The sequence below is a fragment of the Pan paniscus genome, chromosome 5, assembly GCF_029289425.2.
Source record: "Pan paniscus chromosome 5, NHGRI_mPanPan1-v2.0_pri, whole genome shotgun sequence".
In the NCBI taxonomy this organism is placed as follows: Eukaryota; Metazoa; Chordata; class Mammalia; order Primates; family Hominidae; genus Pan; species Pan paniscus.
Genome location: NC_073254.2, coordinates 130,323,924 through 130,339,243, shown reverse-complemented (window position 1 = coordinate 130,339,243; position 15,320 = coordinate 130,323,924). Strand labels below are relative to the sequence as shown.

The window sequence follows — 15,320 nt, the reverse complement described above, 5'->3', positions numbered from 1 at the left end:
GTGAGTGGTCCATGACAGTGAAGTGGGAGGTTTTAAACCCCGGGCCTAGCTGAGTGCTCCTGGGACATCATATTGCTGTGCTGGCTGCTGCAGCAACCTGGGAAGCACTCACTCTGTCAATGTGACCAAGCAGGACTGGAGGCATTTGTGTTTAAATGTGTTGATAATTTATGATTTCAGAATCGAATAATTTCCTAAAGAGAACAACTCTCCTGAATATTTTAGCATTTTACTATCGAAGTTATTTTGTACATATCTGTCTCCCCCGCCTGACCATGAGTGCCTCTTGGGAGAGCCTGGGTTTTAGTCATATCTGTATTTACCAGTGCCTGGCACAGAGTGGCTAAGGCTCAATAAATATTGTTTGACCAAATGGTAATCAACATTGAATTCAGAGAAGGAATAAAGAAATGAGGGCGTGGGAGGCATTAACTGGAAAGATGTATGACTTAATGTTCTCCAGCTCTCTTACTAGAGTCTCTGCCTGCTCAGCCTGCACAGAACAAGAAGAGCTACACGAAAAGGCTGTTCTTCCAGAAGGTGTTCCTCAGGGAAGACTGGCTACATGATTCGTGGGCCCAGTATAAAATGAAATGCAGGGCCTCTTGTTCAAAAATTATTAAGAATTTTGACTGACTCTAGGCACACTGCCTGTGAGTTAGCCCTGCTCTGCAAGGAGCAGTAATAAAAAAATAATAAAATTACTAAGAATTTCGAGACAGCATCAGCAGAGCATTAAACTGAGCATGGCCTCCTAAGACTGCACAGGTTGCATGCCCATACAGCTGGCCCTGCCCTATGGGTTCCTGAAAAAAGAGGCAGCCTGCGGGAAACCAGGGAGGCCTCCTTCAATCTAGAGGGACTGCGTGGGGCTCAGCCCCCACAAGGGCAGTACAGGCTGTGGGGATGTGAGACTGTGGGCTCTACAGGGATTCTGCAATGGTGTGTGTCTAATAATGCCGAAACTGAATAACCCTTGATCACTTCCAAAGCGCTGGTATTGATCTCAGACGCCCAAGTGAGAATGGATTCCTCTTCCCCAAACCCAGACGGTCTGGCTTCACATAGACTAACCTTGTTCCCCACTACTTGCCTGTTTTCTATGTAACCCCGAGTCACCTAGGCCACCCCATCTAGGGGCAACAAACCACATTTGTACTAAAGCATCTCACGGCTGGCCTGTCTAGATGTTTCTTTTTTGGGTGCTGAGAGTTCCCACCACAGTACCTGACTGGAGAACACTGTGTATATGTGAATGATCCCTTTATCTTGCCCCCAGAACCCTCCCCTGCCTACTTCCTCACCATATAAAAAGGGGTTTAGGGGCCCATTCTCACTACACTGCAGGAAACCTATGCTATGACGCCCAAAGCCTTTCCTGGCACTAGATATTGACCCTGCCAGCTGCTGGAGCTCTCCCTTCCCCCAGCCCTTCCCTACCCTGCACGAGCCCTCCCCACCCCTGGGAATTGCAGCAATGGTGCTAACAACTATAGGTGGGAGTTTTGAGCTCTAATAAGGATTTCCTGACTAGTGCCCCCTTTTTACTGGAGGGGCTCCCATTTTTGTTTCCTCCAGACCATTGCATTCCCTCAACCCTTCGTCCACCCATCCTTGCTGCAAAAGGGGGCTGAGCGGGTCATCCTTAACCACTCTGTTCGTGGGAGCACCTGGTAACCTCTGCTAACAGGTGGTGGCTGCCTCACAGTGCTAGAAAGCCACCCTCCCCAGCCCTGGTGATGACAGTTCTGGGGTCCTCGCTCTGCCTGTGCAGGGTCCCAGCAGCCAAGGGCCATGGTCCCATCTCCCTGCACTGAGGAAGATAAACAAATGCCCAGAACAAAGACAAGCCCCCAGCATTATGGTGCTTTGTTTAGAGAGGCACATATTCTTGAAGCTCTAAGCTTTGGGAGACTGTCGTCGATAAGGGAGTTTCTTTTCCCGGAGGAGCACAGCCTCATATAAAATAAGCTGCAGTTAAGGGAGAGCCCAATGGGGTCAAGTGGAGTTTGCCTTTGATCATACATGCAGAGTCAGACAGTCCTGGGGCCTTTGCATTCTCCTGCAAATTCCCCAACCTGGGAGTTGTGCTGTCTCAGGCCTCATTTGTCTCCCTGCGACTGATGTGGCCTTAATGACAGCAGCTCGCAAAGAGCCTCCTGCTGCCTGTGTGCATATGTGTGTGTTTTGCTGACAGCCAAAGCAGCCTTGCTTCCTCTCTGATACTGTGTCCTTCTCCTCCCACCCAGTTCCTCCTTCCTTACACACAACCTATGTTTTCTGTCTCTTGCAGGGTCCCCGGTGGCATATAGATCTCCAGCCTTGGGCAGGCTCTGCTCAGTCCCTGGATGAAGAAGCCTGGAGGTTCCTGAGATATATCAGCACCACCCAGGTTGTGTTTCAGGCTCAAACGAGTTAGAGAAGAATGTGAAAGATCCTGATTGCCTCTTTTGAAAGAAGGAGGTGGGGGAGGTTCTCAGCGACTCCTGATGAGGACTTGATGGGGAAGTGTGTTCAGAGGCATTGTTGCTTAAACTCATCCACTCACTTGGAGGCAGATAAGATGCCTTCCATTTGCTAGGGCATGTTCCTTCCTCCAAGAGTGTCACCAACCTGAAATGTTTAAATGATTCATCCCAAAGTGTTTTAAAGATCCACTTTAGAAAATTGCTTTGGAAAACCATTTGAAATGACAGATTGGTCCCCGTGAGTAGGCAGTCGAGTATGTCACAAAACAAAACCATCATCTAGAGGTTCAAGCACCATTTTGTATTTGGAGGAACTTGCCTTTCCACTCTTCTGTCACAGATGCTTGGCAGCCAGGGATGTGCTAGGCAAGAGAGCAGAGGAGGCTTTGCAGGCAGTGTGCTGAGGAGTTAATGAATCCAAAGGCTCTCTATCTCAGAGCACTTTAAATCATTACTGAGCACAGGCCTTTATTAGTGACTTAACACATTGTGGCAGCTCCTGCCCAGCTCCAGGCTGAGCCAGCGCCCCGAGCAGGCAAAGAGACTGTCCATTAAGACAGTCTATGGCTCTTGACATGTTAAGCAGGAGGTTCCATTCTCAAGTTGCCTGATCCCAGGGGGAAAGAGAGACAGAAAAGGAAATCAAGGCCCAAGGGAAATTTAGCCCTGAACTGAGAGGTGCTAGCAAATTAGCAGCTCAGACTGCCTGTGAGCTGCACAGAGGCCCACTCAGGAAGCTGCACAGTGGAGCTGGTGCTGCACGGGGGATCCTGGATTTTTAGAATCTCCCTCAAGCCCACTCTTGACATCCCTGTTCTCCTCCCCAGCCTCTCTGGCAGCAAAGCGCTTTTCCTCTGTAGGAGAGAATATATTTCCAGATCTTTAGGAGGTTAGTTAGTTTAGGGGTAAAAGAAAGTCTCATTTATCATATAATGCAGTGAGACAATCATAGGAATTTTAGTATTTGTCACCCAAACATGGACGTAAAAGCTTGTTGAATTAATCAACAAGTGATGGGCTGTTGAATTAGTCCCTGTGCTTCTCATGATTTTATCTTATTTTGCTGCTGCAAATTAATTTGATGGACTTAGGCAGACTTAATTAAAATACTGAAATTTTAGTTTTGTAGTTTGATTTTACATGAACGATAAGAATCTGGACCTTTTAACTGTGATTTTCAAAAGCCCTTAAAGGCTCCAGAAGAAAATAAGAGGTTTTAATTTTATGAATCGGATTTGAGAACTATGGGCTTCACTCGCCAAAACAAATTTATGTAACACAAGCTACCAAATTCCTTTCTATATGTATTTCATGTTAATGTTCCATAACTTATAAAAGGCGTGTTTGCTTAGAAGAAGCTATTGAGGCATGAAATGGTCATTTTTAGATCTCTTTTGGATCTTTCCCAGAAACTATGGGCTGAGAGGAGAAAATTTTTCTTTTCTTTTCTTTTTTCAGAGACAGAGTCTCCCTCTGTTACCCAGGCTGGAGTTCAGTGGCACAATCTCAGCTCACTACAACCTCTGCCTCCCGGGTTCAAGTGGTTCTCCTGCCTCAGCCTCCCGAGTAGCTGGGATCACAGGAGCCTGTCACCATGCCCGACTAATTTTTGTATTTTTAGTAGAGATAGGGTTTTGCCATGTTGGCCAGGCTGGTATTGAACTCCTGACCTCAGGAGATCCACCCACCTCAGCCTCCCAAAGTGCTGGGATTACAGGTGTGAGCCACTGTGCCTGGCCAAATTTTTTTTTTTAAAGCATCCTCCGTAGTCTGATCTTGTAAACCTGGGTACTTCACTTTGCTTCTCTGGCTCTCCTTGTTCTGATCCTGAAATGGAAGAGATTGTATCAAAATTATTTCTAAGGTCCCTCCCAGTTCTGTGAGCTTGTACTGTGCACAGAGCAGTATAGAATGGTTATTAACCAAGTATTTTTGAGTGCCTACAAGGTGCCAGGAACTGTTCTGGGCCCTGAGGATATAGTCTCTGCCCTTAAGGATCTAACCAACTCTTTGTGAAGGTGGATAACTGGATGTATAATTATTATTCAGCTTGATGAGCGATAATAGAGAATTTGTTGTTGAAGCTCACTAGAAGGATTTTTGTCCTCCAGAAAGAATGACGTAAAATTCCGGACCTCACAATGGTTTCTAATGCGGGGCCATTTTAGCCAGATAAGGTTCTGTGCTTTGATGTACTTCCGGGTTATTAGAAGGCCAGCAGATGGGAGTCACCAGAGATGACACTAAATGGTTCTTAATCAGAATCTTTTACTAACCAATGCTCCCTCCCCCTCTGTATGTAATGCAAAGCTTTATGGTTGCTTTTGTGGCTTATGCCTCATTTAGAACTCATCTTGACAATGAAAGCCTACAAAACTGGCAGAATATTAGAGTCACTGTTACCTAAAAATTTCAGTTAGCAGAAGTGAGTCATAGTGGGCGAGGAAAAAAAATAAAAGCTCTGAAGGTACTAATGCAAAATCCACCCCCATCCTCTTATGCTGCTTTTTAACATTAAGAAATATACTTCCCTCAAATCTGTGCTCAAGCTTGTACAGCAAGGCCAGCATTTGGTATGTGCATCATTGATGTATTCATTCCTCAATCCAGAGGGTATTTGTTGAACACCTGCTTTATGGCTGGCACTGTGCCAGGCCTTGGGATGTTAAGCCTCAATAAAACACCCCTCCACACTGGTAAATAGGTAGGGTGCAAGAGAGTTGGGTGTTCTCTAACAGGGGGGAGACAGATGGATGGGGAAAGCTTCCTAGGCCGGAGGAGCAGAGGCATAGGGCATAGGACAGCATGGCATGAGACAGCAATGGGCGTGGCACCCCTAAACTTGTGCATTGTGGTCCTGGAGGCATGGTTGGGGCCATGCATTTTTAAATGAAATTCCAGAGGATATGGTGTTTGGGTAGAGTGTGCGGAACATCAAGCTCAGCTTAATTCGGTACTATTTTTTTTTTCAATGTGAAAGACCATGATACACGACAGAGTTCTGTAGTCCGTGGTACACTGTCTGCTGCTAACAAGAAATAGTTAAATCATAAATACAGTGCTCTGTTCTAAGGGAAGTCTCCAGATTCAGCTTTTCATGGCAACCCCCAAACCATATGCCTCCAGGAAACATGCCTTGCAGTATAAAATTAATCTAAGCAACAGTGGCTGTTTTTAAAAAGAAAAAATAAAATATGTTTTAAAGCCTGTTTTTCTGTCTGTCATCTATCTATCTATCTATCTATCTATCTATCTATCTATCTATCTATCTATCCATCTATCCATCCATCTCTACCTCTCTACCTAGTTATCTACCCATCTATCAATTTGTAAGAATAACCTAAGAATAAGAACCCATGCTCTGGATAACTTTACAACAATAGTATCTGTTATATTTACTGCTACACACACACACACACACACACACACACACACACACAGGGATAAAAACAATAAGCATACAATTCTGTCCTCGAGTCTTTCAAAAATAGTGGTACTGTATAAACATAGAGCATAGAGTTGATCATTCCGTAAACACGCAGATCATCGAAGTGATTCTTAAGTTCCAAAATTTTAAGGGCTCCCTTTGCCAGATTCTACTTATGGGTTGGCAGAAATACCATTCAAGCTTTTGGGATACAAAACGAAATGAAAATAAATTAGATCCCTTTAAGTTAAATAATTTAAAAAAATTCACAAAATATTTTTTCCTTTGTCTAGGCCTAATTTGCTTTATTTGGCTAAAATTACAAGGGGAATTAAAGAGAGACAGAGAACATAATTAGTTGAGTTGGAACTTAGCTAGAAGTTACTGCCCTCACTTATTTTGCTTACAAGAGAGTTTATTGAAGCCCTGGCCATAAATCTTAACTAGAAAGTTTGAAAAATCAATAATTAATTTTTAGGAGCAGAAGTTTATGGAGGACTTTCAGTTGTTTACAAAAGCTAATGTCTATCAATGAGGTGTTTAATAAATGGTTAAAATTGAATAATTTTTGTGTTTTATTTCTTTTCTTTTCTTTCTTTCTTTCTTTCTTTCTTTCTTTTTTTTTTTTTTTGAAGTAGAGTCTTGCTCTGTTGCCCAGGCTGAAGTGCAGTGGCGCAATCTCAGCTCACTGCAACCTCCACCTCCCGGTTTCAAGCAATTCTGCCTCAGCCTCCCTAGTAGCTGGGATTACAGGCACGTGCCAGTATGTCCGGCTAACTTTTGAATTTTTTTTTTAGTAAAGACGGGGTTTCACCATGCTGGCCAGGCTGGTCTCAAACTCCTGACCTTGTGTGATCTGCCTGCCTCGGCCTCCCAAAGTGTTGGGATTACAGGCGTGAGCCACCACGCCCGGCCCTTGTGTTTTATTTCTGAGCTAAGAAAGGAAGAGGGGACCTTATCGGGGGAGTGAATGAAAAAGAATGTCTCTTCAATAGAGATATATCTGTCCAAGATGAAATCTGTAGAATAAGAAGAAATGCTTAAAGTAGACAAAGTGTCATCTTTAATAAAATAAAACCCTAGTTCCTGACTTTAGCAAAGGAGGAACTGCTGGACCTGAAAGCCCTCACTCCGGATCTTCAATGCCTACCTGACTTTTGGAGGCCTCTGGCTAACTGTCAGTGCTAACCCCTTCAACCCGTTGTTAGGGTTGGGAGTCAGAGGGGCTGATGTTTTCAGTTTAAAGCTCTGGCCCAAGTATAGCCTCTTTTAATTTTCTGAGGCAGAGATGTGACTAGGCTGGAACCTTTCACTGGGGCTTTACAAAAGGCCTCCAGTAAACTCAAAAGGCCATCTGCATAAAAATCACCTGGGGGAGCTTATTAAAATGCATGTTCTCAGGTATCAGCCTCAAGGATTCTGAGTTTGTAGATCTGGAGGGAGGCCCAGGAATCTGCATTTTAAGTACCTCCCAGGTGATTCTGATGTAAGCGGACCGCATGTTGAGAAACACTGTGGGAAAGGTTAGAGCTAGGTTTGGATGGCATTAGGAGGGAATGATGAGCAAGGTCCTGCAAACATCACATCTTCATCTGTCATTATGGAGGTGTTTAGGGAGATATGTACACAAAGAACAATAGCAAATGGGGATCATCATACCACTTTAATAAAAATATCCCAGGAGACTTCCCCCAAGCAGATGGCTCAGGCTTATAAGGTCCAGGCATGCTTTGGGGGCACACACAGCTGCCCTGGACTAACTAGTTTCCCACTGGAGGTGGAGCTCAGGAAGGTGCCCATGTTTAAGACACAGTAATCTGTCCACTAGCAGAACAGGGTCCAATGAACGCACTGAGTTCTGACTAACTAGATTAGCAACTTCTCTTCCCTTAGGTGAGTGGGTGGAGAATAGGAGGTGGGCAGGCAGAGACATAATTTCCATTTATCTGTGGGAGAATAGTAGGAGATGAATTATCAAATTAACATGTTGACGCACCCAGTTAATAAATGTATTCTGTAGCTGTTGCTTCAGAAAAGATTCAATTCCATTTTCTCTGATTATTTTGTCCTTTAAACAGTTGTTGGAGATAGAGAAGTAGAAAAATAGTGGATTCCAGGAAAAGATATATAGGGCTTTCACTTTTTCAGCTTTCCTCTGAGATGTCCAAATCCTAGCAGAAGACTTACATTCACTGATAAATAGTGCAGGATGATTTTGCCAGGCCAGCCGGAGGGGATAGCAAGAGTAATGCAGATGCTGTGTTAGTTGAATAGGCTCCACGTAATATGCTCTTCTTAGATTAAAATTTTGGAAAATCAGTTAAAGGATTAGGCAAGCCTAGAATATCTTTTTTTTTTCTTTTCTTTCTTTCTTTTATTTTTTTGAGACAGGGTCTGGTCTTGCTCTGTTGCCCAGGCTGGAGTGTAGAGGCACAATCATGGCTCACTGCAGCCTCAACCTTCCAGGCTCAATTAATCAACCCCCCTGAATAGCTGGGACTACAGGCACATGCCACCATGCCCAGCTAATGTTTATATTTTTTGTAGAGATGAAGTTTTGCCATGTTGCCCCGACTGGTCTCGAGCTCCTGGGCTCAAGCGATCCTCCTGCCTCGGCCTCCCAAAGTGTTGGGATTGTAGGCATAAGCCACCATGCCCGGCCCTAGAATATCTTCTTAGGAAGAAAATTACTTGCTGTTAATGTTTTCCAATGGATGAAAGCAATGAATCTCAAAACGTTCTTTGCATCTGGAGCGGTCTGTGGTCTATGCTGTGACAGCAAAAGCTGCTGCATTCATGGAGCATCATGATGACTATGAGAGTTTTAAGGGATTGGGGGAAAATACTGTTGCTCAGTAAGGTAAATATCTTGGCCACAGAACTTATTTTCCTTATTTTCTTTGGTTTCAACAGCCTCAGCTGTGCGAAGTGTACTAGCCTCAAACACAAGTCAGAATCCCTTATGAAGTATATTTGCTTTGTGTGCAGTTGAAATTAGAGACTTGCTTTTGCTTGACTTACTCATATATTCCTTCGGTTTTCTTATCTAATTTTGATGGATGAGTTAAGAAAAGTGCTTCTGTTAGCTCAGGAAGAGCCTCCTGCCTGGGGCTGTTGCCCTTCTCCCCCAGTAGGAAGCGCATTAGAGCAGTGTATCACAAGGAACACTGCCTTATCAGCAGGGACTGCCTATTAATTTCACTTGACCCATGATCAGCTGTTTACCTTGGATAACACCTGCCATCTTTCTGGACCTTAGTGGCCCCACCTTATCTGCCTGAAATAAGGGATAGCTAATCTTGGGAGTATGCTTCTGAGATCTATGCCTATCATTGTGCCTCACATCTTATAGTAGGGACTCTGTGAGTAACGAAGACGTCTATGCATGGTGAGCACTGTTCTCTGTGTCTGGACTGCCCTTCTTGGTCCAAGCCTCTCGGTTCATCCTCCAGGACTAGCACCCCTCTACAAAGGCTTCCTGACACAGCCGCTCCTCCCACCTTTTGCTCCTGATTTGTTCTCTCCTGCACACCCTGTGCACATGGCTACAGCAGCTCTTAACTTCTCTCCAAACCTGCATATAGTCTCCATGAGATTACTTATTATCTAGTAATTGAAATTCCTCCAAACACTTTATAGCAGTCTTGTGGTTCCCTGGGGAGGGGAGTTGTTAGCAGTGGAGGAGATTATAACTTTCCTATTACGGTTTTCAGGGATGGGGAAGCAATAAGTCCCTACCTGCTATTTATCATCCAACATTTCAAATTATTCACATTGATTTCCAATCTTTACAGATTGCATGCAATCACATGAATACAGACAGCCTGGCTACTGACTCTAGTCCTACACGCAAGCCCTGGTCAGTGTGTCTTGATGACAGGTTCAATTTAGCTCATCAAATCCGCAACAAGCAGTGCCGCCTCTACTCCTTAGGGTGAGTACATTTTTTTACAGCAGAAGAAAACACAAACACTGCTTCAGGCAGCTCAGACCTTTTCAGCAATACAAAGTTAGAAATGGTTGCAGTTTGTAACAGGTGCCATGCTTTGCCTCCTGTCATCATTTCAGACTGATCTGTCTGTTGTGTAACTGGAGGCATGTATGGATCACCGAGGTCTCCTTGGTCAGAGGCACTTTCCCTCCCATTCTGCTGATAGCAAGTTGGAAGCCCCCGTTCTCATCATGTGGATAATCCTCTTGGTGAAACCAGTGATTTCCAGCTAGACTAAGAGCATCCTTAGTATAAAGAGAGAAGAATATTACTGCGTGCAGCAAAAAAAAAAAAAAAAAAAAAAAAAAAAAACTTAGTTTTTTTTTTCTTGAAAGGGGATCTCACTCTGTCGCCCAGGCTGGAGTGCAGTGGCATGATCACGGCTCACTGCAACCCCTGCCTCTCAGGCTCCAGTGATCTTCCCACCACAGCCTCCCAAGTAGCTGGGACCACAGGCATGCACCCACCACACCCGGCTAATTTTTTGTATTTTTGGTAGAGACAGGGTTTTGCCATGTTGCCCAGGTTGGTCTTGAACTCCTGAGCTCAAGCAATCCACCTGCCTCGGCCTCCCAAAGCGCTGGGATTACAGGTGTGAGCCACTGCACCCAGCCATATGTTAGAAATTTTATGTACAGTTATGATGTATAACCCAAAACAAATAATGGCTATTGTTAGATTTGTATGTTTTATACCAATGATAAATCTATATCTAGTTACATTTTTAAAAAGGATAAAAGGGAACTCATAAAAAACTATGTCATTTTGTCAAAACTGTTTGAGAAAAATTGATATCGAGTTATTCAGGTTGAAAATGACCTAGATGTACAAATGAATTAAGTGAGCTTTTTTGTGAAAGGATGGCTACAAAGTAATGGGACTATTTCACCAAATATACCAGTATTTATATAAAAACAGTTCTGAACTTACGAATGATATATGGCTTAAAAAAAAGAAGACAGGAGGAAATTATTTTTGTTTGGAACATCCTGTTCCATAGACTCTTTGTAAGGGCAATGTAGATTCTCAGGCTAGACCACTGAAGTCTTTTTACAAACAGCGCTGGGGACCCTAATGTGACATTGATTGTTTCCATGTCACATGCTTCCTCCTCACCTGTAGGTTTCAGTACCTCTAGAGTCTACATTCAGGCCCAGGTATGACAACCACCAGCCAGAATCCTAGGTGGTCAGGGTTAGGGGCAGACATCTGGGTGATGTGGAGACCTACCCAAAGATTCCAGTGTAGAGAGGATCATCATCACTGTCAAACTATAACAAACAAGAATTACCGGTCATTGTGGATTTTATTCTTTAAAAAAACAAAATAAGAGTTTAAAGATAGGAAACATTCTCATATGGGTTAAATGAAGAGCAATGGTGTATATTGGTGGAGCTTGGCACATACTAGGCACACAATACATACTTGCCATGTAGAAGATCACTTGAGAGGAGAGACTAGGGAGGGAAGCTGGTTATGCTGTGATGAAAGTGTGGAGGCCGTGGATTAGAAGATGAGATGCTCAGCCAATTGATTATAACAGAGCTCTCTTTCTGGAAGCCCACCAGCTATGCTTCAAGATTGGAGGGAGGATGGGAAGTTGTGAGAGCAGAATTTATTTCATGTCACATTAAAAATGTCTGAAAGTGGGTCATAAAAAATTGCATAGCACCACGTGCAAGTTGGTCCTATTTTCTTGCTCCAAATTGCCTCTATATTTTACTTAATATTTTACGCCCTGGGATAATTTCATTTAAAGGATATAACTGAGTAAAATCAAACTTAAAAAGCTGTTTGGGGGGAAAGTTTCTAAATTCCTTTTTGCTTTCCTTATACTTCAGAGCTGTTGGATAAGATAGCTCTGCAGTAAGAGTTCAGATTATTACATATAAAAAGGTAGTTTCCTATTTTAAAATATTTTTATTGACACATAATATTTGTACAAATTAATGGGGTACATGTAATATTTTGTTACATGCGTAGCATGCATAGTAATCAAGTCAGGGCATTTAGAGTATCCGTCACCTCCAGCATTGATCATGTCTATGTGTTGGGAGCATTTCCAGTCCTCTCTTCTAGCTATTTTGAAATATAAAATTTATGGTTGTCGACTGTAGGTAGTCACCCTACTCTGCTTTCGAATATTAGAACTTATTCCCTTTGAGGGAGGAAAATAGGCTCTGGAGGCAGGGAACATAAGGCCAATTCACACTTCAGCTATGACAGGGGATGTCCTCTCCATAGGGCATATGCCCAGTAAATGACTTTGTAACTTTACTTCATCCTCTTCATTTACATAGGGTGTGCACCAAGTAACCAATGTAAATCTCTAGAGGGAATTTAACCGCTCAAAAATTCTGTAACAGAGCTCTTGAACCCCTGTGCTCTGGCCTGTTCCCACGCTATGGAGTGTACTTTCATTTTCAAAAAATCTCTGCTTTTGTTGCTTCATTCTTTCCTTCCTTTGTTTGTGCATTTTGTCCAATTCTTTGTTAAAGATGCCAAGAACCTGGACACCCCTGCACCGGTAACACTTTTATCTAACTGTATGTTTGTACCTGTTAAACAACCTCTCTTCACTTCCCCTCAAACACCCTTCCCAGTGTCTGATAACCATCATTCTACTCTCTCTACCTCCATGAGATCAACTTTTTAGCTCCAGCATATGAGTGAGAAGATGCAATATTTGTGTTTCTGTGTCTGATTTGTTTCCTTTAACATACTGTCCTCCAGTTCCAAACATGTTGCTGCAAATGACAGGATTTTATTCTTTTTTTATGGCCAAATAGTATTCCATTGTGTATATATGCCACATTTTCTTTATTTATCACTAATGGACACTTAGCTTGACTCCGTGTCTTAGTTATTGTGAATAGTGCTGCAATAAACATGGGGGTGCAGGCATCCCTTTGATATACCGCTTTCCCTTCCTTTGGATATATACCCAGAAGTAGGATTGCTGAATTGTATGGTAGTCCTATTTTTAGTCTTTTGAGAAATCTCCATACTGTTTTCCATAATGGCTATACTAGTTTACATCCCCAAAACCAGTGTGTAAAAGTTCCCTTTTCTCTAAATCCTTGCCAGTATCTGTTATTTTTTGTCTTTTTAATAATAGCCATTCTAACTGGGATAAGATAAGATCTCATTTTGGTTTTGATATACATTTTCCTGATGATTAGTGAGGCTGAGCAGTTTTTCATATATTTATTCAAAAGAAAAATAGACAAATGGGACTGTATTAAACCACAAAGCTTCTGCACAGCAAAAGAAACAATCAACAGAGTGAAGAGACAACCTGTTGAATGGGAGAAAATATTTGCAAATTATTTATCCATCAAGTGACTAATATCCAGAATATACAAGGAACTCAAACAACTCAATTGCAAAACAAACAAAAAAAAATTCCATGAAAAAGTGGTCAAAGGACAGGAATAGACATCTCTCAAAAGAAGTTTCTTATTTTCATTTAAATGTTTACCATTGAAAATTAACTTTGGGGCCGGGCGCAGTGGCTCATGCCCACTGCTCAAGCCCACATGCTCAAGCCCAGCACTTTTTGAGGCTGAGGCAGGCAGATCACTTGAGGTCAGGAGTTCGAGACAAGCCTGGCCAACATGGTGAAACCCTGTTTCTACTACAAATACAAAAATTAGCCGGGCATGGTGGTGCACGCCTCTTGTTCCAGCTACTCAGGAGGCTGAGGCTGGAGAATCACTTGAACCCAGGAGGCAGAGGTTGCAATGAGCCGAGATTGTGCCACTGCACTCCAGCCTGGGTGACAGAGCAAGACTCCGTCTCAAAAAAAAAAAAAAAAAAAAAAGAAAAAAAAAGAAAAGAAAAGAAAAGAAAATCAACTTTGTAAAGAGCATCTGAATTCCACTGGGAAAAGCAATGAATAGATTACAAGGGCCAATATTTGACTAAAAACATGAAAGCATTTAATTGAAAACTGACACTAAAGAAGATATTTCTGATGCCTAGAAAAAGAGGCTTTGGGTTGTGGGTAATTATGTTGATTGCACTTACTAAGGCTCCAGGACCCAGACAAGTATGCCCCTGTTCAGGTGAATTGCTTGCCTGGGGCACAAGTAGATAGCTGGCTGACAACACCTCAACTGATACTGAGGGAAGAGTGAGACCCAGACCAGAATTGGTGGTCCTGAAATTAGGAGTGAGAACAGGGAAGGTGGCCCCGGGTTCCCAGCACCAGGGAGTGTCAGAACAGTTTTGAGCTAGGTGGGGAGGGCAGGTAGTAAGTGGATTCCGCGGCCCTCCATACAGGCAGTGTGTGTTCCTTGTCCCAGGGCCACAGCAGCAACAAGACCATGCCACTGCTATACCCAGTAATTCCCAGGCAAACCGAAGACAATGGATGCAGCTGCAGCTGGGAGTAAATTCCTGGCAGGAGGGAAAGAAGGGTTCCAAGGACACAGGGAGTCAGAAGACAGAGGCTGATGGCCCCACCTTCTAATCTGTCTCATCTCCTTTCCTCCACCCCTAAGAACTGAAGCAGATATCACCTCCATCTTCTCTTTGATGGCTGAAGTTTATTTACTAGGAGTCAAAGCTTTTTATTCCACAGTAAATGGAAAAGGCATTTGTCTGTGAGTGTGCACTCTGTGTCATGTTCAGTTGAAAATGAAAATTAGATCCTTTTCAGTTTTGAAATGAGGTAGACTAGACCAATTAAGATAGGGGAAGGCACTGAAAAGATACATATTATGGAGAAAGGGATAGAGAAGAGAAAAAAGGAGAGGCTGTGGGTTCAGATGACAATATCATCTACATAATAACTTCAGACAGGGCCTGGCCTGCAAGTCTTCTCATGTCTGGAGTGGGGAAGGGTGATGGTGGAGCAGTGGAGGGGAGGGTGGGGATGAGAGTCGTAGATAAAGTGAAAGGGGAAAATCACCTTTTCTCCTTTTTATGCCAAAGATTGTATTTTAGGGGTAGGCATGGGCATGAGAGGAAAGATTTGAAAAGGGCTAATACATAGGTACATATTTTTTGTCCCTTTTTTAGTTTTGTAGTAGGTTGTGCCTTTTGTTTCAAGACATAAATTCTCAGTCTAAGATAGTAGATGATTTCATAAGTGATAACATGGTTAGATAGCAAGAGCCCATATTTTATACAGAAAATCTGGGAACTTTGGTTACCATGAGCATTTCCAGAAGAATGAAAGAGCCAAATATTTTCATCTTATAATAGTTTAACAGAGCAGGAAGAGTGTTTGTCTAGTGTATGTGAAAACCATGGACCTCAAGCTTCCTTTTTGGGCATTTTTCCCCAAATTACCCTTTTCATGAAAATTTAAAACCATAGATATACTGTACATCTATTTATGTAATACGTGCATATCTGTGCTTCATACATAAAAAGAGGAAAGGGTTTTTTTGTTTTGTTTTTTTTTTTTTTTTTTTTGCTCCTAAGA

The 15,320-nt window shown here is 42.8% G+C and overlaps 1 protein-coding gene across 6 annotated transcripts in view; it reads left to right on the top strand.

Moving 5' to 3' along the window:
• The window catches only part of METTL24 (methyltransferase like 24), a 131,858-nt gene that overhangs the window by 33,345 nt on the left and 83,193 nt on the right, over positions 1-15,320 (top strand). For 5 of the 6 annotated variants that reach the window (XR_008625745.2, XM_063604984.1, XM_063604985.1 and 2 more), the window contains exons 2-3: positions 2,294-2,392; positions 9,690-9,829. Coding sequence is in view for 4 of the 6 variants with exons in the window: in XM_063604984.1 (XP_063461054.1) it covers positions 2,294-2,392; positions 9,690-9,829 (239 nt within the window). In the remaining 2 variants the exon portion in view is untranslated. The remainder of the gene's footprint in view (positions 1-2,293; positions 2,393-9,689; positions 9,830-15,320) is intronic. The other variant, XM_034962699.3, reaches the window with a different exon arrangement.